A 14183-nucleotide genomic window follows, 5' to 3' on the forward strand; every position below is an offset into this window, starting at 1 on the left:
AAGGCGAAAAGTTACAAGGCTCTACCTGAAATTAACCCGTTTTATCCCAGTGATGCCATATGAAGAAAAAAAAGAAAACCAACGCTAAATATCTGCATTTACCTTGTTCATTTACTAGTAAAATCTAATTCTTTAACTAGTAAATGAACAAGGTAACATACGAAAAACGTTATTTTTTATGTTTTTATGTTGTCAGGAAAGTACGTAAAAGCAATTCACAAAAAACGAATTAAAAAAATAATTCGGGATAATAAGGGTTAAGTACGACTGTCACAATGGAATCCTAACTGAAACCACGTTTACCAAAACCATGTATTATTGCATAAAATCGTGAAAACTACCGTGACAGTGCTTGAAAATGTGGCCTAGTAGACGAGGAATAAATGGAATACCAAGGAATGGTAGAGGATGTGTTAAAAACAACAGAAATACTAAGAGAGAACTACCACCTATTATTATCTTGTTTTATTCACATAATTTATAGAACAAAAGTGAACAAAGTTGTTTTCATCAGACTATCAATATACAACAATCTTACAGTGTGTTATTTATAGCACAAGTACTTCGCACTGCAGGAAGCGAAGTGAACCAGGCTACATGATAAATTTGAATTACTCAGCGTCCATGGGGTAGATGATACCGCTTCTGATCAAAAGTACCACCAAAAACTTAATGCATCTAAAAAAAACTAACAAAGATGATTTGCTTTATAGGGGAGCCTTGTCGACAAGTTTAAACCAATGGCCACATTCGCAACGCCTGGGCTCTCCCTTATGAAGATACATCCAATGAACTGTCAAAGATTCCTCGCTACAAATACAACCTACAACGCGGGATTCAAATGCTGATGGAATTTCGTTTGGACTTGTCAAGGATGTGGTCTGTTTTCGCTGCAGAGTTTTGAAGTCCCAAGGAGCCTAGAACGAAGAATGAGATACAAATCTTGTAATAGAGCGTGCACAGTGACGAATTGTCCCAAAACTTACCTTACAAATCCTGGCTGGTTTTTAATACTACCGAATTGGGAACTCTTAAGTTCATCTGTTAGGTGAATATGTACAGTTTGGGACAATAAATAAATACGTAAACAGTTTCTCAAAATAAAGTAACGTAAACACTTTACGTTAAAAGTAGCGTCGCAATTGTCACTTCAAAAATTACATCTAGTACCAAAGACCATTTTTCTTTTCGGACCTCAAGATACTATTCAAGATTTAAGCTGCCTGATGTGCCTCATGTGGATGTATAGTCTTTATGTCAAACGATTCAAATGTTATTTTCTGTGCTTATTTCTTGTTAGAAACTTAAAAACTAAAACTATTTTCGTTTGCTTACCTGCAAATATCAATGTCATCAAGCAGCAGACCATAGGGGGAACTCATAAATTAGAAGTCGATTCTTATCTATACTGAATACAATAGCGCTTTGTCGTTCAGATCGTTGAAGCTGGAGGCCGGGTGATTTTAACTGCTAATTTTATGTTTTTTAAATATAACAACTTAGTGTTCGCCATGGGTTCTAAAAATTTCGTTTTTATTAAAATATTATCAATTAAAATTTGACTTTACAATCCAGCGTATTTACCGTTAAAATCACACGTTGACAACAGTTACGCGTCTCATACCGAGTGTAACCTTGTTTGGTAGCTTTTTTTGTACTACAATGATTGGTGATCTTGGTTCCCCAAATATTCAATTTTGTCTCACAAGCAATATGGCCAATCACTCCAACACCATCCCTGCCATTGAAGACGACAAATCCTTCCCATCTTTGGATATACAGGGAAGGTCGTTTAAATGTGTAGACATACTCTTTACATATTATGAAAATTTGTTTGACGTGGAGAAAATTACACAATTGAAGATTATCATATATTAAAGCTTCTCAATCTTCCCTGCATATGGCTCTGGTGCACGTCGTTCAGGGTTCGTTTTCCGGTGGCAGAGATAAAAATTAATTTCGCAATCATCCATCTTCTTTAGCCTAAAGGACACAATCGTCTGATGTTAACAAAAACAGTGGTTTGACCTCTCATACAGGTATTCGATTTGTTAAGTACATTAGCTAACACATCAATTACCAACCCATAATTACAGACAACAGGAGGGGGGGAAGTGCATTAATGTTACAAGTCTAGACTAGTGTATTAATGATATAAGTCTATCTTCGGACAGTCCTAGCAATTCATCATAGTTCACTCACTAAACACAATTCAATATTGTTTTATTGTATAAAATTTCGAAGAGAAAGTGATCAAACTGTCTGAAAAGGGAGAAATTACTGAAATAACATTTTCATTAATACTGAAGTAACAGTAAAACGTGCTACAATGTCCGAGTTTTGCGACTTGCTACCAGATTCTTTCCTCTCTCTCCCTGCGAAAGGAAATTGCTTCACACTCGGACATTTTACGATTAACGCTGGTTGCTGTACGTAAAAATATTTTACCATACGGAAGTCTTGAGTTTGTCAATAGACAAGCATGTTTCCCAAGTATATTTCTTCTATTTGTGATTATCAAGAAAGAAATGGGCAACCCTTAACAGGCTACGTGCAGGACGAAGACGCTGTACTTTTCTCCTTAATAACTGGAACATGTCACAAAATCCTAACTGACTGTGGTGTCCTACAAATAGCGGAACACGTTCTCTCTTAATATCCTGTTAAGTTCAATGGCTCCTCAGAAGACATCTCTTCAGAAGGACTTCCATGGATCAATGAACCACCCCTATATCTGGAAATATGTTTTGGTATAGCTACATTTTCCTGTATTTATCACATTTTATTAATATTTGTTTGTTTGTTTCTTGAGTTGTACCATACGAAAAAAGTAGACTAAATAAATAAATAAAACTGATTATGTGGAATATTAATTATGAATATTGTGAATTTATTTTCTAATTTTACCTGAGTTTAACGTCCCACGTTTATGTTGTATAGGCTAAGGAAGACGACGACTGCAACTGTGAATGATGATCAAAGAACTGGTGGAATGAGAAAGTGGGAGGAAACGGAAAATTCCGAGAAAACCCACGGACACGATGTTGTCCATCATAAGCTTACTTGGCTGGGGATAGAACCAGGGGCCCCATGCATCAGACATAAGCGCTTTACCACTGAGCTTCCGTGTCGCGCCTCCCCCTAGTTTTCCTAATTTTGTCTGTCCAAATGTTCACTTAAGTTTTATAAATTAGGAATTATTGCATCGCTACATTTTATATCCTGATCTTGAAAAAAAAAAATTGAAAATAATAATTACATAATCAACTGAATCGTTTCACATAAAGACCATAAATCAACTGCTTGAAACAAATTACAGCTATTTAAACAAATCTTGGGACAAACATTATTAATACTTTTAAAGAAAAATATCTACATCACTAACACACATCCTGCTTCAGATAATTTTTGATCTGGCAACTTGGATACAACAATTGTTCAACATTGCTTTTTGCAACGTAGACTGGTATCAAACAATATCTGAATTTCGGATTAATTTCTCTTATCCTAGATATTCATCTACAAAACAAACTTGTACCATATTCACTCTTCAAATAAATTCACTATATATTAAAAAATGAACCAGGATTATTAAGGTAAGTTTACTACAATATTTGTGACGAAGGTACGGAGTCAGGAGAAGAGGTAGGAAAATAACGAATAATGGATGAGGTGAAAATGAACGGCCTGGAGAATGTCAACAAACATAAGGTTGAACAACAATATTGGGACCAAAGTTCATGCGAAATACAATTATTTAAAAATAATTTAAAAACTACTTCAAGTACATCGTTTGATGTTTTTTAAATTAACGTGTTTAAGCAGGCATGTGCTCACGCCTAGAGCACCAAATATTGAAACTTTTCATACACAATTTAGAAAATCAATAGACATTTCAGAATGAAATCATGCAAATCATTGAATAAAATTGTACTAACTTCGGTATCTGTTTGAAATTGAAGTAGAAAGTCAACCGCATTCTTTCATGTCTCATAAAGTACTTTCATACATAATATACTGACATCTTACAATTGAAATTTTAGTAATATTTCTATTGGGAAAAATCTTAAAAGGGAAGGTCACTGCACATGTGCGAAAAATCATTAATTTATCTCGAAGTTTGAACATATCATAGGTATAATTGTTTTCTGTTCCAATGATTCACGTTCCTCTTCTATGATTCTCTCTCTCTAGAGATATTTTTTCAAAGGATCTAATGTAAATAGGGGATTTGTAACCGATGAAATGAAATTAAGTTTTACGTCCCATGGTTATGCCGGTTAGGCTAAAGGAGACGGTGATTATGAGAAATGAATGAAATGGTGGAATGACGAAAGTGGGATGAAACGGGAGAACCCCGAGAAAACCCACGAGCACGGTGTTTGTCCACCACAAAGTTCAAATGGCGCGAGCTGGGATCGAACCAGGGACCCCAAGCAACGGAGGTGAACGCTCTATCACTGAGCCGCCGCACCCCCTGTAACCGATGAAGAAACCTGTCAAAATTATTTAACGTAATTCCAATTCCAAATGGATACTGAAGTTAGTATAGGTTTATTCAACCATTTAATGTGTACCCTACAGTCCATAAGTAAATACTCATCCAAATCGTGTTCAAGAATTATTACTTAACATCCTAATACAGCCATGATCAGAAAATATGAGCACTAAACTGAGAGATCTGACAGTCCTAATCAATATACATTTTGTTTATTTCGGACAAAAAATCAGGACTTCCCAAAAACTACTTCAAGTACATAGTTTAATGTTCTTAAATTACCACATCCGTGCTTATAAAGCAGGCATTTGGTTATGTCTAAAGCAACAAGCAACAGTTGAAACTTTTCGTCGTATACGGCGGTATATCTTTCTTTAAGCTCTCTGTAACACTTGCGCAAACAGCTATCATCTGAAGTTGTCAAAATTCTTAACTGTTCCACGATGAATTGCAATTGTATTATACCCTTCCGCCTGGAGAAATCGAATTACATCATGTACTTCTCACTTGACAGGTGCTTCGATTGTAATTGCACTGGATACCAGTTTCACGCTCCCTATTTCACGACTGAAACCAGACGCTGCCTTTTGGTGTAAGGAATGTGCTATCCACTGAACAGATCTGGCTAACCCGCGTTTTGCCATCTCAAGTGGTTCTCCTCCGGTGGCTTAATGGAAGCTTTAAAAGAAATACCCTAGTATTGGGAAAGTACATCAACCAAATTTATCATCAAATTTATGTCTGTTAAAAAAAAAAAAACATGCAGAAAATTTGGATTTACTCTCAATGATACTTCACTATTTCGAATCGCCCGTTAAATTATAAACAAGTATATACTAAAAAAAAAAAAAAAAAAAAAAAATCACGACTGGAGTAAGAATCGCTTCTGGGTATCCGGCTTAACGTACCAATGCCAACTGTCACGCTATACAGTTCGCTCCGTAAGTGCCATACATTTTATCATCCCTAAGTCCATGCTCAGTTATTCCCATATAATGTACTGTACCTCAAGGAGTTGTGACACAGTCCATATGATCTGAGTACCAAGCACAACTTCAAGAGTGATAGAATGTATGGGTGTTCACGGAGCACTGAATAACGTAGTGTTAACCCATCAGGACGGTAAGCCGGAAACCTGGATATGATTCCCCGTCTAGTCGTGCATTTTTCATTCTATATAATTGAATTCTCACCTGCACAGGAATTGGTGCCATATAAAATGCATAAAATGTACTTCTCCCATTTTCATATATAATTTAAGTAAACAACCGTCTGTGAATCCTACCCCTTCTCTCCATTTTTTTTTTAAACAAATGTACAGTAACCTCAATCTTATTGACAATACAAGATTACGGAAAGAAAGGTAGATTAAGCTCTCTCCTCTTTTCTTTTATGTGCGTCCTTTATAGGCAAGCACGAAAACCACCACCTTTATTGAAGCTTATGCCCATTCAGTACAATGGCTAAAAGGGGTGTTATCCAACCATATGTAAACAAGAGGAATTGATCAATTTGTAGTTTAACGACCCTTCCAAGTATTGAAACTATGTGAAATGTGATCTGATAAACTTTCAACTATTAACCACACTCGTGGTCCCCAAAAGATCTATTTTTTAGCTCCACTGGTGGAACCATGTACCACAAATATTCCTTGCACCATAAATTCTCATTTTGCTTTTTTCAGGTATCTTCCATATGCAGGACTATCCCCATTTTTTAAACGAGGAACTACAAAAATTCATCTACAGTACATTCTGTGTATATTTTCACAGTTAACTACAAAACTACACTAAAAATCAAATCAGGTACAGGCCTCCTTTAGTCTTCCTCACGGGAAGAGTCCAGTGAATCTGTGAAAAGTCCAAGGCCAATGTGGTAGGCGAGGAACTGAGTAAAGTCAGAGCTTAGTGAAAGCTCCTGATTCTGTTCAATAAGGAAAACCCCACACCATATGTAGCGAAAAAAGACGGCCCATATTTTTGAGAACGAAATTGCTGCAAAATACCTCGTCTTGGATTCGGAAATATACGGTACATTTGGAATCAACTTCGCAAACTGTATAGTTGCGTTCCCGGCCTTTTTTCTAAATTTTGGAAGCAATGAAAGTATTTTCGTTTTACTTCCATAAGTATTAAATATATGCTATTTAACACGCTGTTACAATGGATAATCGCAGTTGACATAAATACATGAACCTTTTGCTATAAATTGAGCGCTATCTTACAAATGCATTGCTTCTGCCATATTTATGATTTACGTTATCACTTGTTAGTCACCCAGCTCAGAAATCAAATTTTGCGTTAACTCACCGATGCAGAAATTAATGTTTGTGTACGAACAAGTTACAAATACTTATCTTCTTACAGCTAGTATGCAAACAATTATTTACCTCATCTCCAGCTAACTTTGCTAGCATCTGCTTCTTCTCTCGTCCTGTTGCATGGTCCAAAGGATCAGCCATCACTACGGGGAAAAAATAATTAACAAACTAGTATGTAAGTTTGTAACAAAAGGGGTCTTATACGAACTGATATTACAAAATGGTCGCCAGCATAAAACAAAGGGTGGTCACATTGGAACTCACATCAAAACTACACCATGACTGCCAAACATACAATCTGTTTTATATATATATATATATATCTTGCTTTAACTGTAACTTAGCATAGCCATAAAGAAGAATACTCAATGTATGTATCACTCTTTTCAAAGAACCATTACTTTTAAATAAGGAAGTTTAATATTTATTTATAATTATCGCATTATGATGGTATATTTGGGTAATTACATGCCAGTTGTATAAGCTTAAATCTGCTTATCTGTAGTCAGAAAAACACAGATCTTATTCATACAAAGCAAAAAGAAATTTATAAAAAGTACTTGCCCTCACTAGCTACACATTTTGCCCACCTCGTGGGCAATTTAAGAATACAACACACACAAAAAAAGAGTCATCTTTCGAGACAAACCACTTATCAAGCTATTTGCGGACGTCTGCATATGAATAAGTGCTGGTCAGCGAGGGCGTGGCCCATCGACACAAACAAATGGTAGTCGGAAGGGGCCAGGTCTGGTGAATAATCGGTAGCACCTCCCAGTTGAGTGTCTCCAAGTAGTTTTAACCACTGTTGTGAGCGACGAGGCGCTGTCGTGGAGGAAAATTTGCTTGTCATGTCTTTGTTGATACTTCGGCCTTTTTTCATACAGAGGACGGTGCAATTTGGTCAGTTGCTGGTAATAGCGGTGGGCATTGACAGTTTCACTTGGTTTCAACAGCTCAAAGTAGACGATAAACTGCTGATCCCACAAAACACAGCATCGTCTTCCGTCCGAAGCGATTTGGTCTCGAGGAAGATGTTGAGGGTTGGCCTGGTGCCGATCGGTCAATTCATGCGTCACCCATTTTCCGATCTTTTGAATCTTTCCCATGGCACGTAGACGCATGGAAATGACTGAGTAACACCCAATTGCTAGGCAAGGATTTTTTGTGATTGGGTATCGTCCTCGTTCAAAAGAACCTGTAATTGATGGTCCTCAAACTTCCGGGGCCGATTTTCACGCTTCTTGTCGCTCAGGTCAAAATTGCAGTCTTTGAACCGACGTAACAAACCTCGACACGTTGTTTCCGATACAACACTGTCACCATAGCCCTCCACAAGCATTCGCCAGCCATTTTTTTCAAAAAGCAGAGTTCCCCGCATATGCTCTTTGTCGGGCACAAAACTAGACATGTTTAGCAACGGAACACTGTGTTGTTTGCACTTGCTGACGATGTGTACAAATTCGTGTTGAAAGACGTCCAACTCATACAAACAACAGAACAGCGTGCCCATGGTAGCTTCATATGCGCACGAACGCCATGTATGAGCAAACAGCGGACTTAAGCTAATACACCTGGTATATACAGGCACCCAAAAAGTTATGTCTGAAAAGTTATAATGAAGGTGGAAAAGAGTGGAGGAAGATTACATGTTAATTTCCTCTTATAGCCTATTGATTGTGTCATCAGTGAGAACAGGTTAAAGGTGAGAATCACAAGAGCCTTATACGGATCACTATGATTTACGAATTTAAACTATGAACAAGTTCTAGTTTATTTGCTAATGTATGCTATAGTATACATATTAATAATTATTAATATTATAATAATTAAAATAACCACTAATCTTGTAATCCAAAAGAATGTTTCTTCTTTTACTTACATAATTTTGTACCTCTCTGGACATGAATATATATATATATAGATAGATAGATAGATATAGATAGATAGATAGACAGATATAGTGTGTGTGTGTGTTCGAGCATTCATATACATAGTTTCTTATTATTAGTGGTACAGTTCTGTAAATAATTATTTTTATCTTTAGCACACAATTCATTTTTCAATAATAGAAAGCCCACAAGTGAAGATGTAAAAGGTTCTACTACAAAAACTGATTGATATTTCGGCAGATCGAAATTTTGGTTTCAAGAATGTCTTCCTCGTGGATGAATATTCAAAAAAGAACAGCAGCAAGAAAGAAGTTACTTAGGAACACGGGTGTCCATCCTCCCAAAGTCTTGGACATAATCACCCAAATTTGAAATTTTCTCCCCCAAAAATTTACCGTTCTCCAGTCTGATTGTACTATTTTCCACGAAAAATTGTTCCATCATATAAGCTCATGTACGCAACATGTGCCTTAAAACCTGTCTGTACGCACCAATGTTCAGGAAGACGCCAGACCGGATCGAAATTGTAGAAATAAAAGAAACAAGTTTTCGAGATACAAGGTTAGTGCTGATTTTAATTTAGTACTAGTTTAGGCCAATAACGACCAAATGCACAAGGCACTGCGAAAAGCATGCAGTGCAGAAACACCTCTGACCAGACTTACAAACAAGAGAAAGTATAAGAACTATATAAGTTGGCTGCAACACCAGTTTTTTTTTTTTTTTTTTTTTTTTTTTTTTTTTTTTTTTTTGTTCCGTCGGGTGGGGGATCAGCTTCTGAGCAAAGTACGATATCAAGTGGTTTCTTTACGATACTACGGTATTCTTCACCATATGAACCGATTTTCGAACAAAGCCACTGGATCAACAGTTATGCACTTTTTCGTCAACTGCTTGATGTAATGTAGATCGTGAATTGCTTCCATAGTCCGACAGACATCAATGTAAACATAGCAACATACTCTCAGCAATAAGAATATATGTATGAAGGACTGGAAACGTGAAGTCCCTGCCTGTGAATCGTAGAAATGTTGTTTTGCTTTTCCACAACACAAAACCATCAATTGTTAACTTAACCCGTGACACCGTTCACATCGTCGGATTACTATTTCTTCTACTCATTAGACAAGCATCTGCACATCAACTGTTCTAAACCCTCGATGAGATCACACATGCTCTACCATAAGTTTAACGTCCCACGGTTATACCGGTTAGGCTAAAGGAGACGGTGATGGTGAGAAATGAGTGAAAATGGTGGAATGAAGAAAGTGGGAGGAAACGGGAGAACCCCGAGAAAACCCACGAACACGGTGTTTGTCCACCACAAAGTCCACACGGCGCGAGCTGGAATCGAACCAGGGACCCCAAGCACCGGAGGTGAACGCTCTACCACTGAGCCACCGTGCTCCCCAGCTGCTCTACCATGAGGTACATCGTCTGTCCCACAGGTCGAGACAATCATTACTGCTGCTGAAGAATACATTTCGGTTTGCCATGTAGCTCTTACTTGCCTTTGAAAAATACCACTTTTGCCTGTGAAAGGTCAACTGACTCTTCATCGGATCTCCGATACTGTTGAACGTAAGAACTTAAAAGTCTGTACAAATGTTTTCCTTGAACCGCAGGACATGCGATCCCCACGTGGGAAAAAGAGAGATTGGAACTTATATTGACATTAGGTAGATATATGAAACTACTGAGCGTACGAACTACGCAGTTTGTACTAATGTTCTCGATGAACCCAAGAACTGAACGTAAGACTGTTTTACAAAAGACCTTCAAAGGAAAGGGTGGTGCCGTAAACTTCCATCATCATATCTCCGCCATTGTTTGAGTAGGAACTTGAAATTTCCTACAACCACTCTTCGTGAACCCGAGGCTACGCGAAGACTGCAACTATGACTCCAAAAGGGCAAAAGAATGACTGATCAATTCTTACCTTTCATCAGGTCTTGGAATCAGTTAGGCATAGCAAAATCAAATTGTGTTCAAATATTCTACTCAGACTCTAGACTGTTTGTGATTCTACTCCGACTCTAGACTGTTTGTGAAACTCAACATCTAAGCAATATTCTAGTTCTCCGAAATCGTTCTGCCTTATGTAGTTTGAATGTTTTTATATCCTGAACTACTGGTTGCAACTATGAAAAATTCCATTCCAAAAGGTGGACAGGGAATTTACAAGTTCTTAAAACCTTTATTTTGAAATGATGACCATATAAGCACGGACATAGCTGTGATAGGGCGCTCACCTCTGGTGTGTGGGGTCCCTAGATCTATCATAGCTCGCGCCAAGGGAACTTTGTGGTCGACAAACACCATGTGCATGGGTTTTCTTCGGGTTTTCCAATTTCCTCATTCCACAATTATGATACATCTCACCGTCGTCTCCCTTAGCCTCGGTGATAATTGTGAAAAAAAAAAAAAAAATGTCTACTATATATTTTGACGTGCACTACATGAATAAGTCAAGCGAAAAGTCGTTTTGCCTACGCTTAGAAGCTGGGAAAAAATATTTACCAATGAATTTTAGAAAATTCATTATGGGTTTACGACTTTTCAATAACCATTTCCACAAAACGGGAAGATTTCCACACCATAAATACATACTTTCGAACAGTAAAGGGTTACGTTGGCAGAACCTACATTCAACTCACCAGCAGAGGGTGATTTTATATTCCTATCATAACTTTAGAACGGCTAGTTTTACGCACAAAAACAAACAAAAATGTATGTATACACGAACGCCGAAAGCGTAAGAAATATTGCAAAGTACGATGATGTTTCCTAGCGAAAGCACATGGCACTGCAGTAAAGTGAAAATGAAGTGAAATCTTTGAGTTTTCGTCTCACAGTTATGCCGGTTAGGCTAAAGGAGACGGTGATGATGAGAGATGAGTGAAATGGTGGAATGAAGAAAGTGGGAGAGCCCTGAGAAAACCCACGAGCATGGTGTTTGTCCACCACAAAGTTCACTTGGCGGGAGCTGGGATCGAACCCAGGACCCCAAGCACCTGAGGTGAACACTCTACCACTGAGCCACCGCGCCCCCTGCGGTAAAGTGAAATGAAAGAAAGAAATTAGTAGTGAAAAGATGCAGATAAAAGAAGATTGGTGAAAATTCCGGGTTAAATTCCAAAGTTGGGCGTCCGTTTCCAGCGAATTTTTTAAAATTTACAGGAAATATATGGATAATTTGATCGTTTGTGTGCTTGATAATATATAAGAGTCTCGAAAAATCTATTTATTTGTTATATATAAGCGGTTATAAACATGGGACTATATGGCGAGCGGAGGGAACTACTTGGCGCAAGGTAACCAAACAGTTGCATTGTGGGAAAGAAACGAGCATTTATGTTACCAATATGGCGAATGTACAAGGGCAATGGACTAGCAGTTTTAACATTTGTGAAGGAATGCATTGATAACGAGCAAAATCTTTTAAAAGCTTGTGAAGAGCACGGATTAATGAACCTAATAACAAATTGCAGAAAGTGTGGAAAGGAGATAACAGTGAAAAAACTTGACGAAAGCGGACGCCCAACTTCGGAATATATGCCAAAATTCCACTGGAATGTAAGTTAGTTGTGTTGTCACATCTAGTTTATTCGCATACCCATTATCGCTGACGCGCCTGCTCCCTATCTACGTACCACCTCCTTCCGTGTCTCGGTTAGATAGCATTCGAGCATTTTAGTGGGCACTTACTACAAGTTGATTTGTGTTTTATACTCAGCCGTTCTTATGTGAATTCTCCCGTAAGAAACACTAAGGCAGTAAGAGTGCATTTCCTGCTAAGAGAAATACGAATCTCACAAATATATATATGCCCCCACAAAATAGAACGTAATAGTTTTTGTAGCACATCATTTTGCACGCATATCAGCAATCTGTACACACTTATTTGGGCATACACCACGAAAATAAAGTGCAGGATGTCTTAGGTGGCCAAGGAAGGAAATTGAATCACAAGACAGTAATCTTCTGAACTGACTACAAAAACTTAAGTCTATACTTTTGTTGAACGTTCTACTGATCTACAAGATAATATGCAATAGAATCTGGAACTGAACAGTTTTCGAACCCTATTGCTCATAAATTTTACAGGCCCCTATTTTCATCAGTATCTTAACTATTACGCGCAATACTACATTACAGAATATATTTACACCGCATTTGAGAGCCTGATCAGAATAAATCTGCTGCATCGTAAAACGAACACACCGCATATCTTAAGCCTTTAAAATGTAAACGTATTTCGCTATAAAGAATTATTAAATTATGAGTAAATGTATACTTTAAATTCCTTAATTAACTCACTTTTGTTGGCATGTCTTACGCTGTTATATAATCCTACACGCTTAACTACAGGAACCACCAATCTTCTGCTCAAGGTAGCCATTTTCGGTAGGAGACAGAAATTCTGTGAAAGCCCACTAGGGTGCGACACGGCAAATACAAGCATCTGTAAAATGAGACTAAATACATAAAATGACCTACAAACGCCATGTTTTGTCTTGTACAAACTAAAAAAATCCTGAAAATATTAAAAGACATTTTTATATGGTTTATAACTTGAAGTATTTCTTTTTTAGAGTCATAACATATTATGAAGCAGAAGTACTTAAAAACAAGTTTTCATAAATATTAGTACAATTATTTCTTATATCTTATAACTTTACCAATGAAGGCAATTGCAAAAAATATACCGCCTTATGCAGAGTCGTTTTGACGTATGATTACCGCCATACTAAAGGTCTTACTACTACAGGAACCTTAAGTTAGTCGAACTCTTTAGTATTACTCTAATCATGCGTCAAAATTACTCTGCATACCGCCCATATTGTTTAATGTTTTAAGATCAGTGCTTTCCGATCAACAGGAATCTAGCTGAAATAAATCTATTACTACATACAAGAAAATTAATTTTATAGGTTTCGGCTGTTTTGAGACAGGTTCATGGGATGCTAACCAATGATGACAGCGCCGTGGAACTTTGTACAGGTCCCACTTCTCATCACATGTCAACATTCTGTCCAGAAATGGTTCCTTCCTCAGACGAGACAGCAAAGAAACACAGTTGTCTGCTCGTGTTGCCTTTTGGCCCGGAGTCGAATCTGGGACCCATCGACCAAACTGGTAGTGCTTCCCAAGTTGATGTAGATGTTGCAAAATGGTTTCTCCCCACGCACACTGAATTGTAGTCCCAGTTCCTCATATGTCTGGCCACTGTACGCCTCAATTGCTGCATGAAGATCTTCATTTTGTACATATATTGTTCTTCCGGCACGTGTGAGTCTTCGAGTGTCTCGTCACCGTTTTCAAACTTGTTAAACCACCGCTACACTGCCACGACACACTCACAAAAGGCCTGGCATATCTTCCGCCCCGCTGCAGGAGCATTTGACTCCAGTTTGAACTTGTACAGTATATACGCCCTTATGACGCTCTGTGATGTTGGATATACCCACAC

The 14183-nt window shown here is 37.7% G+C and overlaps 1 protein-coding gene across 1 annotated transcript; it reads right to left on the reverse strand.

The window, feature by feature from the left end:
* Positions 1-450: 450 nt before the first annotated feature.
* Positions 451-13175, reverse strand: LOC145670090 (cytochrome c oxidase subunit 5B, mitochondrial-like). The gene is made up of 3 exons (XM_081738460.1): positions 13031-13175; positions 6888-6961; positions 451-917 (listed from the first exon to the last, which is right to left on the reverse strand). The coding sequence occupies exons 1-3, from the start codon at positions 13173-13175 to the stop codon at positions 708-710; spliced, it is 429 nt and encodes a 142-aa protein (XP_081594586.1). The 3' UTR covers positions 451-707.
* Between the last annotated feature and the right edge of the window lie 1008 nt (positions 13176-14183).

The sequence above is a fragment of the Thermobia domestica genome, chromosome 2 (assembly GCF_964235325.1).
Source record: "Thermobia domestica chromosome 2, izTheDome1.hap1.1, whole genome shotgun sequence".
Classification (NCBI taxonomy): domain Eukaryota; kingdom Metazoa; phylum Arthropoda; class Insecta; order Zygentoma; family Lepismatidae; genus Thermobia; species Thermobia domestica.